Raw genomic sequence first — 16,060 nt, forward strand, 5'->3', positions numbered from 1 at the left:
CGACAACGAGGATTCCTGTCCTTTTCAATTACTTACGAAATAACTTACAGACGCTTTAATATATTTGTATATTATATATTTAGCACACCATGAAGGCCAATTGGCTCGCCGCAGCCGCACTACTGGCTGCTGGCACTGATGCGGCAGCTGCACCCCAAGTTCCTGGCACTCTCGCGGGCGTCAAGGTAAGCTTTTCATCCCGTCCCAAACTTTTGCCAGTCAACAACAATTCTTCTCCCTTACATCCCTCGCATTGATAAATCGCCATCTTGACTTTCTTTTGGGTAGACGGCTATTTTCCTCCACTGTTCTCATTTTCTACGCGCCTCTTGATCTCCTACACAATGCGCTTTACTATCATTACGTCGCTAGTCGCGACAGTCTCTGGAATTACAGTTGAACTCTCTACTGACACTCAAAAGATCGCGCGCGATAACGACCTCGCTTATTCTCCTCCTCACTATCCCTCGCCATGGATGAACCCCAATGCCCCGGGCTGGGAGGACGCCTACGCTAAGGCCAAGGAGTTTGTTTCTCAACTCACTCTTTTGGAGAAGGTCAACTTGACCACCGGTGTTGGGTAAGCAATTGGGAGAGCACGCGCACTTTTAACCTCAAGCTAACTGTCTGTCTAGTTGGGAGAATGAACGTTGTGTAGGAAACGTTGGATCTATCCCTCGTATGGGTATGCGAGGCCTCTGCCTTCAGGATGGCCCTCTGGGAATTCGCTTCTCCGACTACAACAGCGCTTTCCCTGCTGGTCTCACCGCTGGTGCCACCTGGAGCAAAGCCCTCTGGTACGAGCGAGGAAAGTTGATGGGTACCGAGTTCAAGGAGAAGGGTATCGACATTCTCCTCGGTCCTGCTAGTGGTCCTCTCGGTCGTCATGCTGCTGGTGGACGAAACTGGGAAGGCTTCACTCTCGACCCTTACGCAGCTGGCCATGCCATGGCTGAGTCTATTCGAGGTATCCAGGATGCCGGAGTCATCGCTACCGCTAAGCATTACATCGCCAACGAGCAAGAGCACTTCCGCCAGTCCGGCGAGGAAAAGTCTCGCGAGTTCAACATTTCCGAGTCCCTGTCTTCCAACATCGATGACAAGACTATGCACGAGCTCTACAACTGGCCCTTTGCCGACGCCGTCCACGCTGGTGTTGGCGCTATCATGTGCTCCTACAACCAGATCAACAACTCTTACGGTTGCCAGAACTCCAAGATGCTCAACGGAATCCTCAAGGACGAGATGGGCTTCCAGGGTTTTGTCATGAGTGATTGGGCCGCTACCCACTCCGGTGCCGCTGCCGCCGTCGCCGGTCTTGACATGACCATGCCCGGAGACACCTCATTCGACAGCGGTTACAGCTTCTGGGGCGGAAACCTGACTCTCGCTGTTGTCAACGGCACTGTCCCTGCTTGGCGAATTGACGACATGGCTACCCGTATCATGGCTGCTTTCTTCAAGGTTGGCAAGACCGTTGAGGATCTCCCCGACATTAACTTCTCTTCTTGGACCCGAGACGAGGAAGGCTTCCTTCAGACCTACAGCAAGGAGAACCCCGCCAAGGTCAACCACGGAGTCAACGTTATGCACGACCACAAGCGTCACATCCGCGAATCCGCCGCCAAGGGAACTGTCCTTCTCAAGAACACTGACGGTGCTCTCCCTCTCAAGAAGCCCAAGTTCCTTGCTGTCATTGGCGAAGACGCTGGTTCCAACCCTGCCGGGCCTAACGGTTGCAGCGACCGTGGATGCGACAACGGTACTCTTGCCATGTCTTGGGGATCTGGTACTTCTAACTTCCCTTACTTGATCACTCCCGACCAAGGTATCCAGCTCCAGGCTGTTGAGGACGGCACCCGCTACGAGAGCATCCTAAACAACAACCAGTGGCCCCAGACCCAGGCTCTCGTCAGCCAGCCCAACGTTACCGCTATCGTTTTCGCCAACGCCAACTCTGGTGAGGGTTACATTAATGTCGACGGCAACTACGGTGACCGCAAGAACCTCACTCTCTGGAAGAACGGAGACGAGCTCATTAAGAATGTCTCCGCCATCTGCCCCAACACTATCGTTGTCCTTCACACCGTTGGCCCTGTCCTCCTGACCGAGTGGCACAACAACCCCAACATCACCGCTATCCTCTGGGCCGGTGTCCCCGGACAGGAGTCTGGTAACGCTATCGCTGATGTTCTCTACGGAAAGACCAGCCCTGGACGTTCCACCTTCACCTGGGGCCGCACTCGCGAGAGCTACGGTACCGAGGTCCTTTACGAGGCCAACAACGGCGAGGGTGCTCCTCAGGAGACCTTCACTGAGGGTAACTTCATTGACTACCGCCACTTTGACCGTCGATCTCCCAGCACCAACGGAAAGCGAGCTTCCAACGACTCTAACGCTCCCCTCTACGAGTTCGGTTTTGGTCTGTCTTGGACCACCTTTGAGTATTCTGACCTCGAGGTCAAGCGTGTCAGCAACGCCTCCTACAGCCCTCCTGCCGGCGAGACCATCCCCGCTCCTACCTTCGGTAACTTCAGCACCAACTTGGAAGACTACACTTTCCCCTCCGGTATCCGATACCTCTACCGATTCATCTACCCTTACCTCAACACCTCTTCTTCCGCCGAAGAGGCTTCCGGTGATGTCGAGGGTCGCTTCGGTTCCACTGCTGAGGAGTTCCTGCCTCCTAACGCTGTCAACGGTTCCGCTCAGCCCCGTCTTCCCTCTTCTGGTGCTCCCGGTGGTAACCCCCAGCTCTGGGACGTTCTTTACACTGTCACCGCCACCATCAAGAACACTGGTGACGCCACATCTGACGAGATTCCTCAGCTGTACGTCAGCCTTGGTGGTGAGAACGAGCCTGTCCGTGTCCTCCGTGGCTTTGAGCGTCTCGAGAACATCGCCCCTGGCCAGAGCGCCAAGTTCACCGCTCAGCTCACCCGCCGTGACCTGAGCAACTGGGACGTCAACTCCCAGAACTGGGTGATCACTGATCACGCCAAGAAGATCTGGGTCGGCAGCAGCTCTCGTAACCTGCCTCTCAGCGCGACTCTGTAGAATGGAGACGGATTGGTGGATTATGATTCTTGCAGCTGAAAGGTGAACTACCGAGATGTAAATGGTAGCGTAGCCTTGTGCCAGTTACGTCAGTGGCCAGCATAATTAGTTTTACGAAATATGGAATATACTTTTATTCATATACGATGTGTCCCATGATATTGTTTATGACAACCGGTGATAATTCACAGTCTGCGTTTGACTTTGACTTGATTGTGCACATCGCTGCTAATCTGTTTCTGAAGGGCTGGGCCCCAGGGTGTTGGAGGGATTGACTATTAGGCGTAAGGGACGAAATACTTTATTCATCTTAGGCATTTTAGGGAGGTATTTAGGCTATTTTATTTCTAGTATCCTAAACCTTAGAGGATATTTTTCTGTTGCCCACCTACTAAGCTAGGATGCTGTCCAAGATCCCTCGCAGGTACCTCGAGTCGAGTGAGAGCATAGAGGGACACGTTGCTCGAGAGCGGTTGATGCTGAACTTATCTCTCTTAGAATCAAGGTTTGATCCACGCCGCAAAACCTGCCATCATTGATCCGTGGGGAGCTGAAGTCCTCCCATCCCCCAAGGTCTTTTGTCAAAGAAGTCATTATGCAGTCACATATCGCTCACACGTTGAATTGGGGAATCACACACACACTTTGCCGAGCAGTTGGCATAAATCGCGCTTAGTGCGAAGCAACGAGACGGATCTGAACCGGCAGTCATACCCAAAGAGATGGAAACTCGAATCAAGAAGCACAAATGGTCATTGAACAAAACGACGTCTTCTGGCCAACATCGTTCCTCGGAGAAGATGGGAAGGTTCTAGAATTGACAAGTTCGTTTTCTAGTTGGGCGCCGGAGGGGTTCATCTGCACGCCTTTCTCCATCCCAAAAAGCAACCGGCACAGGGACTTCAGTGCCGTTCAACCCTTCCAACGAAGGCTCACATGAAGCCATCACCATTTGGAACACAGGCAGTCCCACAACGACTTCCAGCTGCTTCATGTCCAAATCTTGTCCGTCCCTTGGACACCCTACCCAAGTCCCACGAAACTAAACCTAAGATACGGCAACGTCTATGCCATATAGAGAGAACTTATGGTTTACGCATCATGGCCCAAGTACTCGAAAGTATATGCAACACCATCGCAGGGCTTCTGCACAAGATTCCTTAGTAAGACCTTTAATCAACTGGAGGAATCTAGCTGTAGCTAGGAAGCTGCTGCGCTCAGACACGCATAGAGAAAGATACTAGTCCCACGAGACTTGATCTTGATCCTCTGCAACTATCTGCGAGCATTCGCTACGTTCCGGTAGGTTTCTTCATCTCATCTGATGCACGATGCCCCGGCAGCTTCGATGTACTGGGCTCAAAGAATGGCGAGTGCCATCACAACCTTGCCCTCGGAAACAGCTTCATGGTCCGAGTGGCCGAATCCCAGCTCGGCTGCTATCAGTCTGGTAGATTCCAATACTGCCTCCCGTTTCTCACGCTCCTGTTGCTCAGCAGCTGGTCGGTTTTTGGGTTCACTAGCAGACCCCATCATGGGCAATGACGGAAGAGAGCAAATGTCAGGAACCTGAGCAGAAGAAGACTGCATCGATTTCCTGTATACGCGGGTGGATCGTTGACTTGGACGTTTAGATAGGATACGCGTTTGCGTACACGAGGAAGTATATGTCTCAAGGTTGCTTCACCAAAGTTGCACCGCTCGTAGCGGGCCACATAGTTGAGCCAACCACCCACAGCAGCGCCATCCTCCTTATCTCCAGATAACTCATCAACGGGCATGAACAGCCGCTTCCGAGCGCGTTCAAGGTGTCCATCTTTATCGCGCTTGATGTCCTGGGCACACTTCTTCTTAAGGTAATCAGGGTCTGTACGAACATCTGCAATCTTGGGTTGGAATGGTTCATAGTCTTGGAGAAACCCATACTGATCCCAGCGTGCAGAGATAAAATTGTCATCATAGGCATTGATATCTCGACAATCACCCTTGCTGGGGCCTGTCAGCGTACTCCGAAGTCGCGGAAGGCTGAGCATATAGCAGAACCGGGACCCATGACAATCCAATAATGTCATTATAGCAGTCCATAGATCACCATCCATAAAGGTATATTTCTGAGACTAGCAGCCCCTTGGTCCTTCGAGGTCATAGGAGCGCATGTTGGAGTGATGTAGGACTGCTGTCAAGTTCACGTTGATTATCTGCATAGTTCAACCTTGAGCAATATCCGTACCGTCGGCACGTGGCAGGGTTTCAGGAAGTAAAAGCTTCCAGTAACCAAGCGGGGTTGCCTGTACCAACACGCATATCAGGGCCTTGTTCAGCAGCATATCCTCGCTGCTTTGCTGGTCCGAAAGCTTCCTGCTTGACAAGGTCAAAACTGCGGGATCGTAATAGAAGGCCCTTGCCGAGACTGTATCAACCCAGCGTCTCTCCAATTGGTGTTGAATGGAGAGGTCTTCGTAAGGATCTTCCATTCCGCGCACACCGTCCCACGTTGGCCACCTATTGCCTGCTACCATGGCGTTGGCCAAGACATAGGTAGTAGAAAGAGCGCGCATATCTTCTCATCAAGCGTGATGATAGCGTTGACGGTGGCCGAAGTTGGTAGGAGAGATAGTTATCCTTCTAGAGAAGGTAACTCGTTGAGTTGATCCCCATTTCGATAGCCATCTAGTAAATCATATGTTAGTTACAGGAAGAGAAAATGGAAGAATGGGGCAAGCGAATCTTTTTATAGACGACAGGAAAGCTTATGTTAGGGTAGGGTAAAAGTAAAAGATGTCGTCAACGTATCAGTGCTATTGCTTTGTATGCGGAACTTTAATGATGAAATCCCTATTTATCCCCAGCCTGGACGTATAAGTGACCGCTTGGCGCCCTAGGTTTGGCAAGGTCAGCCAATACCTGAAGCTAAGAGATACCTTACCCCAATGCATCGTTGCCCGAATGCCACAGAGCTTTGGTTGAGGACTGGGGTAGATCCCCTGTATTTGATGGAGAGACATAAAAGAACCGGGACATATCACCAATTACCATTACTATGATGGTTTCGTTGTAAAGACACCATAACACGATGCAAAATGCGAGCTCACAATGCTGGTATCCGGAATGCTCTTTTCGCTTCAACTGGCCTCTCCGATAAGTCTCAGTCTTATGAGCATAGGCTATGTATGGAGGGATCCGCTCCGTTATCAAGAGGGCTGTGCGTGCGAAAATGGTAGAGTCTGACTTTCGTCTTTCGGCATTGTCCATGAATAGCTGTAGTAGCCGTGGGTGTATTGGAAGTTGAAGCTTGTAGTAGAGGGTGCAGTTCGGTTCGCAGCTCAGTAGTTCCGAGTTGTCGATTGTTATTGATATGGGCCAGATAGCTTACCGTTAGCTATAGTCACAAGAAATGATTCCCACTCAAAGGTGCCTAGGCCTTACTTGACGAAAACTAATACATCCGCTGTGCACATGGACGAAACGTGTATAAGTTTGGGTAGACATGGACTTCTAGGGTAATGAAGAGGAGGGCTGAGGTCTCGGAAAGAATTAAATAAGCCCCGACTGGTACCAAAAAGAAGGGGTTGGGAGATCGAACTGGAATTGTCAGAATGTTAGTAAAGATCAGAGGAGAAGCACAACACGTTCTTGCCGCATCATTATCACGGATCCTAGAGAATTTGAGCTCTAGCTCTCTATTGTGGCACGAATCACCGGCGCAAGAGCCTGATCAGCTACTAGTCAACGGATAGATATAGTCTTCCGCTTTACTCATTCGATATGAACAGCCGAGCTCTTAAAGTCGATGTCATTTCTGCAACGAAAACGCAGCCGTCACTTGTCAGGGGTAAGGTACACACGCCTCAGCGTTTGTAATGCCCTCTTCACCTAGAGCTCAGCCATTTCCTGCTTCCTCGCTTCAAGAGCTCATCATTGTAGCATGATAGCCATTGGTATCAAATCCAATTGGGAATGACTAGTAGGAACATCAGCATCCAGACGCGACTCGCAAGAATAGCCCTTCTAGGATATCCACAAGCAACGAACCTTTGACCTTTGTAGACCCCTGTTGAAGCTATGAGATATCACTAGTCCTGAATCTTGGCTTTCGGCTTCGACGGTTTGGGCATGGTAGGTCTGACAGTCATGCACAAGCCCCTTCTTCTGACTTCATACGCAACAACTACCTGATTCGATGATGATAGCTTTTTCTTGCAATGCTTGCACCTTTGCACTTCCGGCTTAAACTTCGGCAGTCCCATGAACAGAAAGTTCTCGGCAATGTGGCTGGCCTGGTTGTGAGTGGCCGGTGGCAGATGGTAATTCACAAGCATTGGGGCTGTTTCTAAGACAAACGACGTCAGCCGAAGCATGTCCACGTGGGGTTGTGTATCACCCCCTGAGACGCGCATCTTGAATCAGGAAGTCCGGACGACGCGCAGAGCATACCTATGAAGTCAAATGATTGTTGGAATAGTTTGCAATACTGGTTAGCTGTGATTTGAAGGTCTTTGCACATGAACAATTGTTGTAATTCATAACTTGAGGGGAGTTGAGTTCGTATCAGGTGAATTGAGATCTGCCGGGAAAGCAACATGGCCACAAGCCTGTGTATGTGCCTCGGTAACGATCCGTCGTCAATAAGGAACTGTTCATCCTGCTAAGTATCAGCCGTCCCATTCCATGGATTACACATAGAGGTGCCTCCGAAGCTGGTCCAAAAATGCGATTGCCGCCCGGTTAGAGTGCTCATACATTCCCCCCCGATCTAGCTTGATCAACTCTCGCCGGTCAATAGAGGTCTTTTGGAGCCAATGCAGTGTATAGCTAAGCATGAGCTTTCAATCGATGACACATCAGCTACTCATGGGATAAATCTTGTTGAGTGGTCAGGCGATCAGAGGGAGAAACTGCTGCCGAGAAGAGCACGCCAACGTCTTCGTGCGACGTGATATGTTTGCGTGTATTGCTTGTTAGAAGCCAAGTGCAAACATACCGACCGACACAAGGAGTACTGAAAGGTTGTGCAATCGGACCGAAAAGCGTTCTCAATAGTGGCATCCGCTGAGATATGCCTATCGTTCAGTGCACTTGGGTGCACGATCGCTTATGGAGGGAATTGTCTGGCTGGTGATTCCGTCGTTTCGATCGTATACCGCGTTCACCACTCCGGCCTTTGACAGATAGTTAGTGGTAGCCCCCAAGTTGGTAAACCTTGCGAAGATAGATGAAGGTACATTGTGTAATGATCAAGGTGATATTTAAATGCAATTCGGATCCCACTTTTGAAAATATCGCAGGCTCATCGAGAAACGAGACAAGTGACGGAGGACTCGGTGCCTGTCAACGGTCAGTGAGTCACTGACTTGCTTGCCCAGGTGAGTACCATGCCTTTCTGTGTTTGATGTTGAGTTTGCGTATGACTGATATGCATCGAAAGCAGTGCTTGCGAGTGAGGGTATCGTGGTGAGCCAAGATGCGGTTTTCCTGCAACAGATCAGTACACGTTATTACTTGCTCGTCTAGTAGCTCGATCTTGTACCTCTGTTGAATCAGGGCGAATCATGACTCACCAGTTTGCCTACTGACGATGGTTCGCATTCGTGGCCCTCTCATGCAGGAGGCTTTCCATCATGATCTTTGTCTTTCGTCGCGGTCATTGCATCGTTACAGTGACGTACTCCTCGGTTGCATGGGCAAGATCATCTCTTGCTAGGCTCCGTGAGACCATATCTGCTGTCAGGTCAGATGCCTTACCGACTTACCACTGTCAACTTTGGCGTCTTGTATCTGCCATAACATCGCAGCAAGTCCGCCTTGTGTTCCTCAAGTATCTGCCGCTAATAGAGGTGACAGTAGGCGAGACAAATTGGAAGTGTTAGGTATGATCACGCACCATGCCGCATTTCAAGATTGGTTACAGCATGCTCGTTCTTTGTGGTGAAGATTGCGACATAATGCTGCGTGGAGATTGGCGACACAGACGACACAATGCGGCTCTGGGCGATGGACTTGGTACGAGTGAAGGTTCGGAAGAACATGGTGTTGTTTGTTGCAGCCTTCCGTTTTATTAGGCTTGAATCTGAATCACCTATAGTTTGGGAAGGAAGGATGGGGCAGTCAAAAGTTTACGAGTTAGAGGGAAGGTGGAACTGTTGGCCTGAGAGAAGGCGCTATTTTGGGCTATTGCAGCTAAGGAGTCAACTGATTCTCTTTTTCAAGTCAATACAAGCAAACTACGCCTCTACCTGCCCATTCACCGTACGCAGTCCAATACTCCTACACAACAATTATTCGAATTTTTGGGCCACATTGACATGTTCCAATTGTTCTGGAAAGTGCTGTTTGATGCCAGACGTCAATTCCAAGAGTTCCTCCACTATCTGGGGTCTCTAACACCTGATCATTTATTTAGAGGCCTCAAAATGATCCAGATGACGACTCCTAACCTCAAGGCTGGGTTCCCGACTGCAACATATGCTTTGGGTGAATAGGGAGAAGCAGGCTCAATCCAGTGTTAACAGTTTGCAGAGCCTCAATCTGTCATGACAGCAATCCAAGGTCAGTTGTCCAAAGAAAATCCCCGATATCGTCACTGCCTCCTACACCACAGTCTGTGCATCTGGAGCACGAAAGCAGTCCGGTATTACATGGCCTAGTCTACAACTCTTAGGCACCATACTAAACGAGAGTCACAGGCCTCCGAATACACTTTCGAGTGACAGTTTGGCGTCTGTACCATCTCCGAACAAGCACCTTCCATCGTGATCTTTGTCCGTCGTGTTTACGGCCCACAAACAATGCGCGATATCGCCCGCTTCGCCTGACCAGCTCCTTGGGAAAGAGCCTCACGATTGCAAAGGTTTCTGTTGTTCGATCCGAGATTCTTCGGATTTGACGTGATGGCAGCCGTGTCTTACAAGAGGAGGGACAAAAATGTAATACACAGGTGCAACAGCGGGTATACCAGAGCTCTTGTCACCTGCCAATGCTACTGTTTGTTGGACTGACGATATCTTGCTTCATGGAGCTGAAAGTCGTCTGTCAAAGTCTCAAGGCGGCTTGAAAAGATGCAGATTCGAGACGAGAATACAACTGACCTGTTTGTATTGTTTGACAGAAGTAGACACAGATTGCGATTCCAATTGGTACATCGCAGCTGAAGTCATACGCAATTAGCGATACTAAGCAGAGGAATAGAGATGCGAACTATGACGTTACGAACGAAAACTTGAACAAGAATTACAGTGGCGATTGTTGAACTTCAGGAACATGGGCCGTTACATCGTGAGTTTGACTCCTTGCTACGGGCTTACTGCGGAGAGTTGACATATACTAGAAGCAAGAAAAAGGCAACTAAACTCGCTCAACCCTTTCTTTTCAGCCTCATGATCATTTGATCATGCCGCTCAGGAGGTAACCAGGCTCCTGGAGATGGCAAGGTGTATCGGCTTCAGGGAAGTGTAACGATCAGTGGAAGCCCACGTTTGTGGAGGTCGATGCGAGCAAAACAACCAAGGTGTAACTGAAGTCAATATAGACATACCTAACCGAGACTCGCTTGCGGTTCTATCCGTTGGGGAGACGTCCAAGGCATTCTTGGACCTCAGGCTTGCAATTATATAAATCTCGGAGACGCCGCACCTCATCACCCATTTTCCATCAATTTCCATACCTACATCATTGACCTCATTATACACCATCACGATTGATACCGACTATCCAACTCAGCATAATCCCTATCAGTACGCCGCGTACAGTCCATACCACAGCATCATGAGCAGATCCAGTTACAGTCCCAGCGGTCGCAGTTCCTACCGTCGTCCACACGTGAAGTGTGCCAATCCAGATTGCAACAAGGAAACGATCAAGTTCCAGCATAGTGGTAATGGGAAGTATTCCATGTACTGTGGCCGTCGTAAGTGTATTGCCCAATTACCGAAAGGAAGTAATAACAAGTTTTAAGACAGCTGCCACTCTGGCTATGGATGCAAGACTATGACCGAAAGGGGTGAGAAGTTCTGCAGCTACCGTAAGTAGTCCATTTATTTGGCTTAGGGGCAGTTACTAACTTGTATAGATGGCCAGTGCAGCCATCCAGGTTGTGGAAAAAGGGCTTTACAAGAGGACGACGACTTCAAATACTCCAAGATGAAAGCAGCAACTCCTTCACAGGACTGGTGGTTCTGCTCTGACCGTAAGACTCATATCTATCTAGGAACTAACAGGGCAACTGACTTGGCGCAGATCGTTGCAAGACCAAAGACTGCTGGAGATATCGTCGCAGTCCCAAGAGTAAGTACTGTGACAAGCATGGTGACGAAAACCAATGCGAGGTTGCAGACTGTTCTTCAGATCGGAGCTCAAAGCACTATTGTGATAAGCACACTTGTCAGCAGCCGAACTGTACAAAGGAAACCTTTGCTACAGGCAGGGATACAGAAAAGTGTCATCACCATCAGCCCTGTGCCTCATCAGGCTGTACTCAGCATGTCGGATCGGATGGCAACGATTCTCCATTTGAGTTTTGCATCTATCATCGTCGATGCAGCATGAGAGGATGTCATGCTATTGTCCAGACAGGATCTTCATTTTGTGCTGAGCACGAGTGTTATGTGCAGACCTGTCAGCGAAGGAGAGACATTGGTGGGGCTTCTGACACCAGGTATTGCAACAAACGTACGTGCCTATCTCTCGTGACATTTCCTGGCTAACACCCCGCCTTAGATCGGTGCTGCGTCATGAACTGCAGTAATTCTATTGGGGACTCCAGGGGCTATAACAGCCGTCTGTGCTCCTGGCATACCTGTAGGCGGGCGGACTGTTCTGAACAAAGCCGTACTGACAAGTTCAACTCTCCTTATTGTCCACATCATCGTTGTATCACTAGTCGTTGTCATGGAGAGGCCAAGGTTCCTAATGGCTGTTGCCCAAAGGAAGCCTGCGTGTTGCTTGACTGCGGCTTGCCCAAGGCAAGCCCATATGATCAACTATGTGTCTATCACCGCAGTCAGTCAGCCCAGACTTCTTACCTTCCTTCACCTCCAGAAGCTGTCTTACGGCCGACTATCAGATACAAACGCCCGGATAGCAGCCAAACAACACCTTGGTTACCATGGGCCCCTGTGCCCCCAGGCATGCCTATGGTTGTCGAGAGCTCCCCAAGATCAGGGTCGAGGGACCATCACTATGCTCAGGTGGATAACGCGCATAGATACCAAAGACGGGGATGTTAGGCTTGATTCTGCGTACAGGTCTAAGGCATGGAATCTCGACGTTTCTTTCACTGATGTTTTTGGAGTGGTCTCAGCAAATGATAGGTACGGGAGAGGAGTGGGGCTTTGCTCTCTTCACGCATAAGTCGAATCGATTCTAGCTATACGCCAAAGTTAATGTTTATTGATCTTCTCGTTCAGTAAAGCCAGAATATAGCAGCGTGACTATGATCCAGTTGGTGGTAAATAACACCAATTCGATGTCAATACCGCCAAGCCATGGTAAACAGTATCACGTTTTCAGACCCAGCAACTACTGAAATTTGCTTGTTCTTAAGCTTGAACATATCTATGAAAATCCCCGTCTCTTGCAAGGGTTTCATAGCCGCCTGTCCTTGTGATACAGCCTCATGTAATTCAAGGAAGCCCAACAACCTACCAGTAGCAACAACTACCGACTTGTCGTACATTAAGGGTCATTACTACCTAGGGACATACTAACCCTTGCACAGGGGACTAGTACACTCGTGAGGATGACCGTTAAGACTTTCCTCACTTAGTTTGCAGACTTCGTAACTCACAAGACCTTTCTGATCCCATCCCAATGCAAGAAATTAAGGATTTATTATTGCGCAAACTTCTTCCCTTGCTTGCTTGATATCATATTCTCATATTATGTAGACGACATATACATGAAATCGTTCATCTGTCACTCTTAGGGGCATAAGAAATCAAGTATTGGTTAAATCGGTTCTTTGCTGAATTTCTTTGTACATAAAGCTTTGAACCAGTTGCTTCATGCAAACATTGGTTCTTCCACGAGGTTCTTCTTCCTCTCAAAAACGCTTCTCTAAACCGCCGAGCAGGTGCCATGCATGAAAATGCTTTTCCCGTCTCTCATAAAACGCTTTTCCAAAACATCAAGAAGCTTTTGCTTCTTGTTCATAATGTGAACCTTTCACTCCCTGAAACCATTTGTTGAGTGTGCAGTTAATGTGTTGAATGTGTAGTTGGTGTATCGAATGAGATGTAGTAGTGTAGAATAAGTAAGCTGAGCTTGCTTGATGAATATGTCGCAATGAGATAGAGACGTGTAATAAGATTGAGTGGTGCCTGTGATAACGGCATCTTCTCAATGTGTAGTTTAACCTCAGATGAGCGTTATCGATAGTTGTATAATGAAGGCCTGAGTCAAGTGATCCCTGTTAATAACAGCTTCCTCTCACTCTAAAGCCCCAGCAGGTGCCGTCCCTCATCAAGCATCGCATCATGAATTCTGAGCGTCTCCATATCTCTCGCAAACTCAGCATCAGAAACCCGTATCTTGATTCTCAGCTTCGCATAGTGCATAGCGGCCTCGATACTGTCGTACCAGCCAGCACCATGCCTATCTTGATTGAGTTCTCTGAGAACAAGGTGCATCTTGATGCAGAAGCGCGTGAGATGAGACATCTCGCCCCAAGTTGACTTGTCAGGGTTGTCGCGGGTGTAGCTCGTGCTGGTAAACATGCACAGAGCAAACATTTTGAGGAGGTCATTATAGTCTGGGTCCATGATGCAGGTCACCGGCTGATGCTTATACCAGTCGGCCCAGAGCTCATCCATTGCAGCTTGGACTTTGGGCATGTTGTCCAGCCTTTCGTAGAAGTCGCACAGGTGGACTGAAAACCAGAGGTAGTGACCATGTACTCGATCGCGAGTCTCGGGGAGGAGAACCATTTTGACTGTTGATGGTATGTAAAACAAGTCTGTGGGTTGGCAGGATAGAGCGTAGGCTGTGTCTGAAGATGAGACAAACCTGCTGTGACTTGTCTTCTGGTAAACTAGAACGATTGTTGATTAGAGTGCTTGTATAGAGCTTGTTCGTACGATGGTTGTTTGTAGAGACTTTTCGTGAAGGTTTGTCTGTAGAGAGATTGTACGGAAAGATTGTTTGTGTACTTGAACAAGAAGCAGAGAAAACAGAAGAGTACGTTTTTTCACTGTCTGGGAATGGAATAAAGAAATCTGACCTTTCAAAGACATGGGGGCAGACTGTCTTCTTGTACTTTTTTCTTTTTGAGTTTATCATCGTTTGCTGAATTCCATGTTCTTCCATATCTTCTTGGTTTGCAAAGTTTGACTGCGGGTTTGAGTCATCCATCATACAATGACTGAAAGGGGAAAACTTATACCATCAATAAGATAGTATCTAAAAGGCCATTGGGCGTGTTTGACTTTCAAAGGATGATGGTAATATCGTTCAGGGTACCAGACTATGCAGTTGACAATTTTCATATCATCTGATGCTGAAATTTTAAAGTTACTGGGACAATAGTGGTCAAAATATCAGAGGACTTTATTAAGTGTAAGAAAGATAGACAAACTCTTACTATCAGCTGAACCCAATTCCTTTAACACAGTTTGAACCTCGATATTGTAGTTCAAGTTGTTGGAGGATACCGAACCTGCAGTCACGTGGGTCGGAAACTCTTGAAGCAATGCCGACAGAAATAATGCGCTAGCTACCACCAAATACTCCCTAGCTATATTGTCACCCTCTGGAGATTGATGATTGATCCAAAGCAGCAACCGTGACTGGTCGATGTATCCAACCTCACGTTTGATCCTTGCTGCCTTGCTGCCTGCAAAATAACATACCACAACAAACCTTCAATCCATGAGGGGACATGGTGAAGACGTCACATGCCCGAGGCTTAGGTAGACCCCTGGCTTACTGTACTGTAAATAGTGGGCCGGCTCGGCATGGACCCGACGAGAGGGAGAGTTCAATCGGACGTCCCAAGTTTCGGATGAGCCAAGAACGGCAAAAGCCAAGAATATTAATCAATGCTATACATAAAAATTCTGAGGTGCAGGGGTTTATCTGCATCACCCCATAGTTAAGATGTTTGTTCTGAGTTTTACCATGGTCACATCGGGCCATCGCCCCAGATGTGAAACAGATCTGGAGACAAGCCCAGCATAATAGAGAGGGCGATCAATAGGACAAGTCAATGGGAATGAAGGGAAAGAAGAGAAAAACAAAGAGAGATCTCACGATAACTCTAATCAATCAGCTCATGCCCAGCGCCTAGTCTTTTAGCTCTATGTGATATGTTGGCAGTTGGACTATAGATACCGCGCGCTTAAAGACAACCTCAATTGGTCCCTAGTCTCGATAGTGGCAGATGTTTCAACCAACGAGACGCATCCGCGACCGGGTCGTCTTGGCCCCGACCTCAAAGAATGACCCTCCCAAGTCTCTAATTGGTCAGCTGTACTATCCCTGCTTCATCCCATGCATCAAGAGATGCTCTTTTGTCACGACGATTCGCTCTTTCCAGACCAAAGTCCTCAGCCCAGTCTCACTCATTCTCATTCTTTTTCTCTCCTCGCTGGACGAGTGACCTCTTACATCTTAATCCTTTTTATTACCAGAACGAACCTCTCTTTAATTTTTGGTCTGGTAACACTCACTCTCACTACCAACAAACAAGAACAAAACCCACATATTCTCTACTACAACAAAGTCCGACACAATGGGCGCCAACCTCTCCTCCACATTTGTCCCAGACCTCTCGGGCGTTGTCATCAGCCCCGAAGACAGACAGGCGGACATGTTTCTCGGCATCTTCTGGGCTGCATCTCTCTACGCCTGCGCCATGATCTTCAGCACCTGCGCCCTTATCGATCGCTGGAAGGGCCCTTACGACCGTGTGCGTACGACGGGAGGGTCTGTACTTGGAGCGCTGTTATTATCCACGGCTTGGCCTGTTGTCATGGCGTATCTCATCTTCTCTCCCGCCGATGTCGATTGATGA

The 16,060-nt window shown here is 48.7% G+C and overlaps 5 protein-coding genes across 5 annotated transcripts; 3 read left to right on the plus strand and 2 right to left on the minus strand.

Moving 5' to 3' along the window:
* Window positions 1-89: 89 nt before the first annotated feature.
* Window positions 90-3,057, plus strand: FIESC28_00890 (uncharacterized protein; the record flags this gene model as incomplete). Its single annotated transcript, XM_031155041.1, has 3 exons — window positions 90-185; window positions 423-580; window positions 636-3,057. 3 exons carry the CDS (start codon window positions 90-92, stop codon window positions 3,055-3,057), a joined length of 2,676 nt encoding a protein of 891 aa, XP_031020836.1.
* Window positions 3,058-4,416: 1,359 nt separating this feature from the next.
* On the minus strand, window positions 4,417-5,090 carry FIESC28_00891 (uncharacterized protein; the record flags this gene model as incomplete). Its single annotated transcript, XM_031155042.1, has 2 exons — window positions 4,417-4,576; window positions 4,627-5,090. The coding sequence occupies 2 exons, from the start codon at window positions 5,088-5,090 to the stop codon at window positions 4,417-4,419; spliced, it is 624 nt and encodes a 207-aa protein (XP_031020837.1).
* A 5,728-nt stretch (window positions 5,091-10,818) lies between these two features.
* Window positions 10,819-11,787, plus strand: FIESC28_00892 (uncharacterized protein; the record flags this gene model as incomplete). The annotated part of the gene is made up of 5 exons (XM_031155043.1): window positions 10,819-10,960; window positions 11,009-11,074; window positions 11,123-11,337; window positions 11,626-11,721; window positions 11,770-11,787. The coding sequence occupies 5 exons, from the start codon at window positions 10,819-10,821 to the stop codon at window positions 11,785-11,787; spliced, it is 537 nt and encodes a 178-aa protein (XP_031020838.1).
* A 1,697-nt stretch (window positions 11,788-13,484) lies between these two features.
* FIESC28_00893 (uncharacterized protein) lies at window positions 13,485-13,976 on the minus strand (the record flags this gene model as incomplete). The annotated part of the gene is made up of 1 exon (XM_031155044.1): window positions 13,485-13,976. One exon carries the CDS (start codon window positions 13,974-13,976, stop codon window positions 13,485-13,487), a length of 492 nt encoding a protein of 163 aa, XP_031020839.1.
* Window positions 13,977-15,778: 1,802 nt separating this feature from the next.
* On the plus strand, window positions 15,779-16,057 carry FIESC28_00894 (uncharacterized protein; the record flags this gene model as incomplete). Its single annotated transcript, XM_031155045.1, has 1 exon — window positions 15,779-16,057. The coding sequence occupies one exon, from the start codon at window positions 15,779-15,781 to the stop codon at window positions 16,055-16,057; it is 279 nt and encodes a 92-aa protein (XP_031020840.1).
* Window positions 16,058-16,060: the final 3 nt, after the last annotated feature.

This window comes from Fusarium coffeatum, assembly GCF_003316985.1.
Source record: "Fusarium coffeatum strain FIESC_28 chromosome Unknown BRIP53273_contig_26, whole genome shotgun sequence".
In the NCBI taxonomy this organism is placed as follows: domain Eukaryota; kingdom Fungi; phylum Ascomycota; class Sordariomycetes; order Hypocreales; family Nectriaceae; genus Fusarium; species Fusarium coffeatum.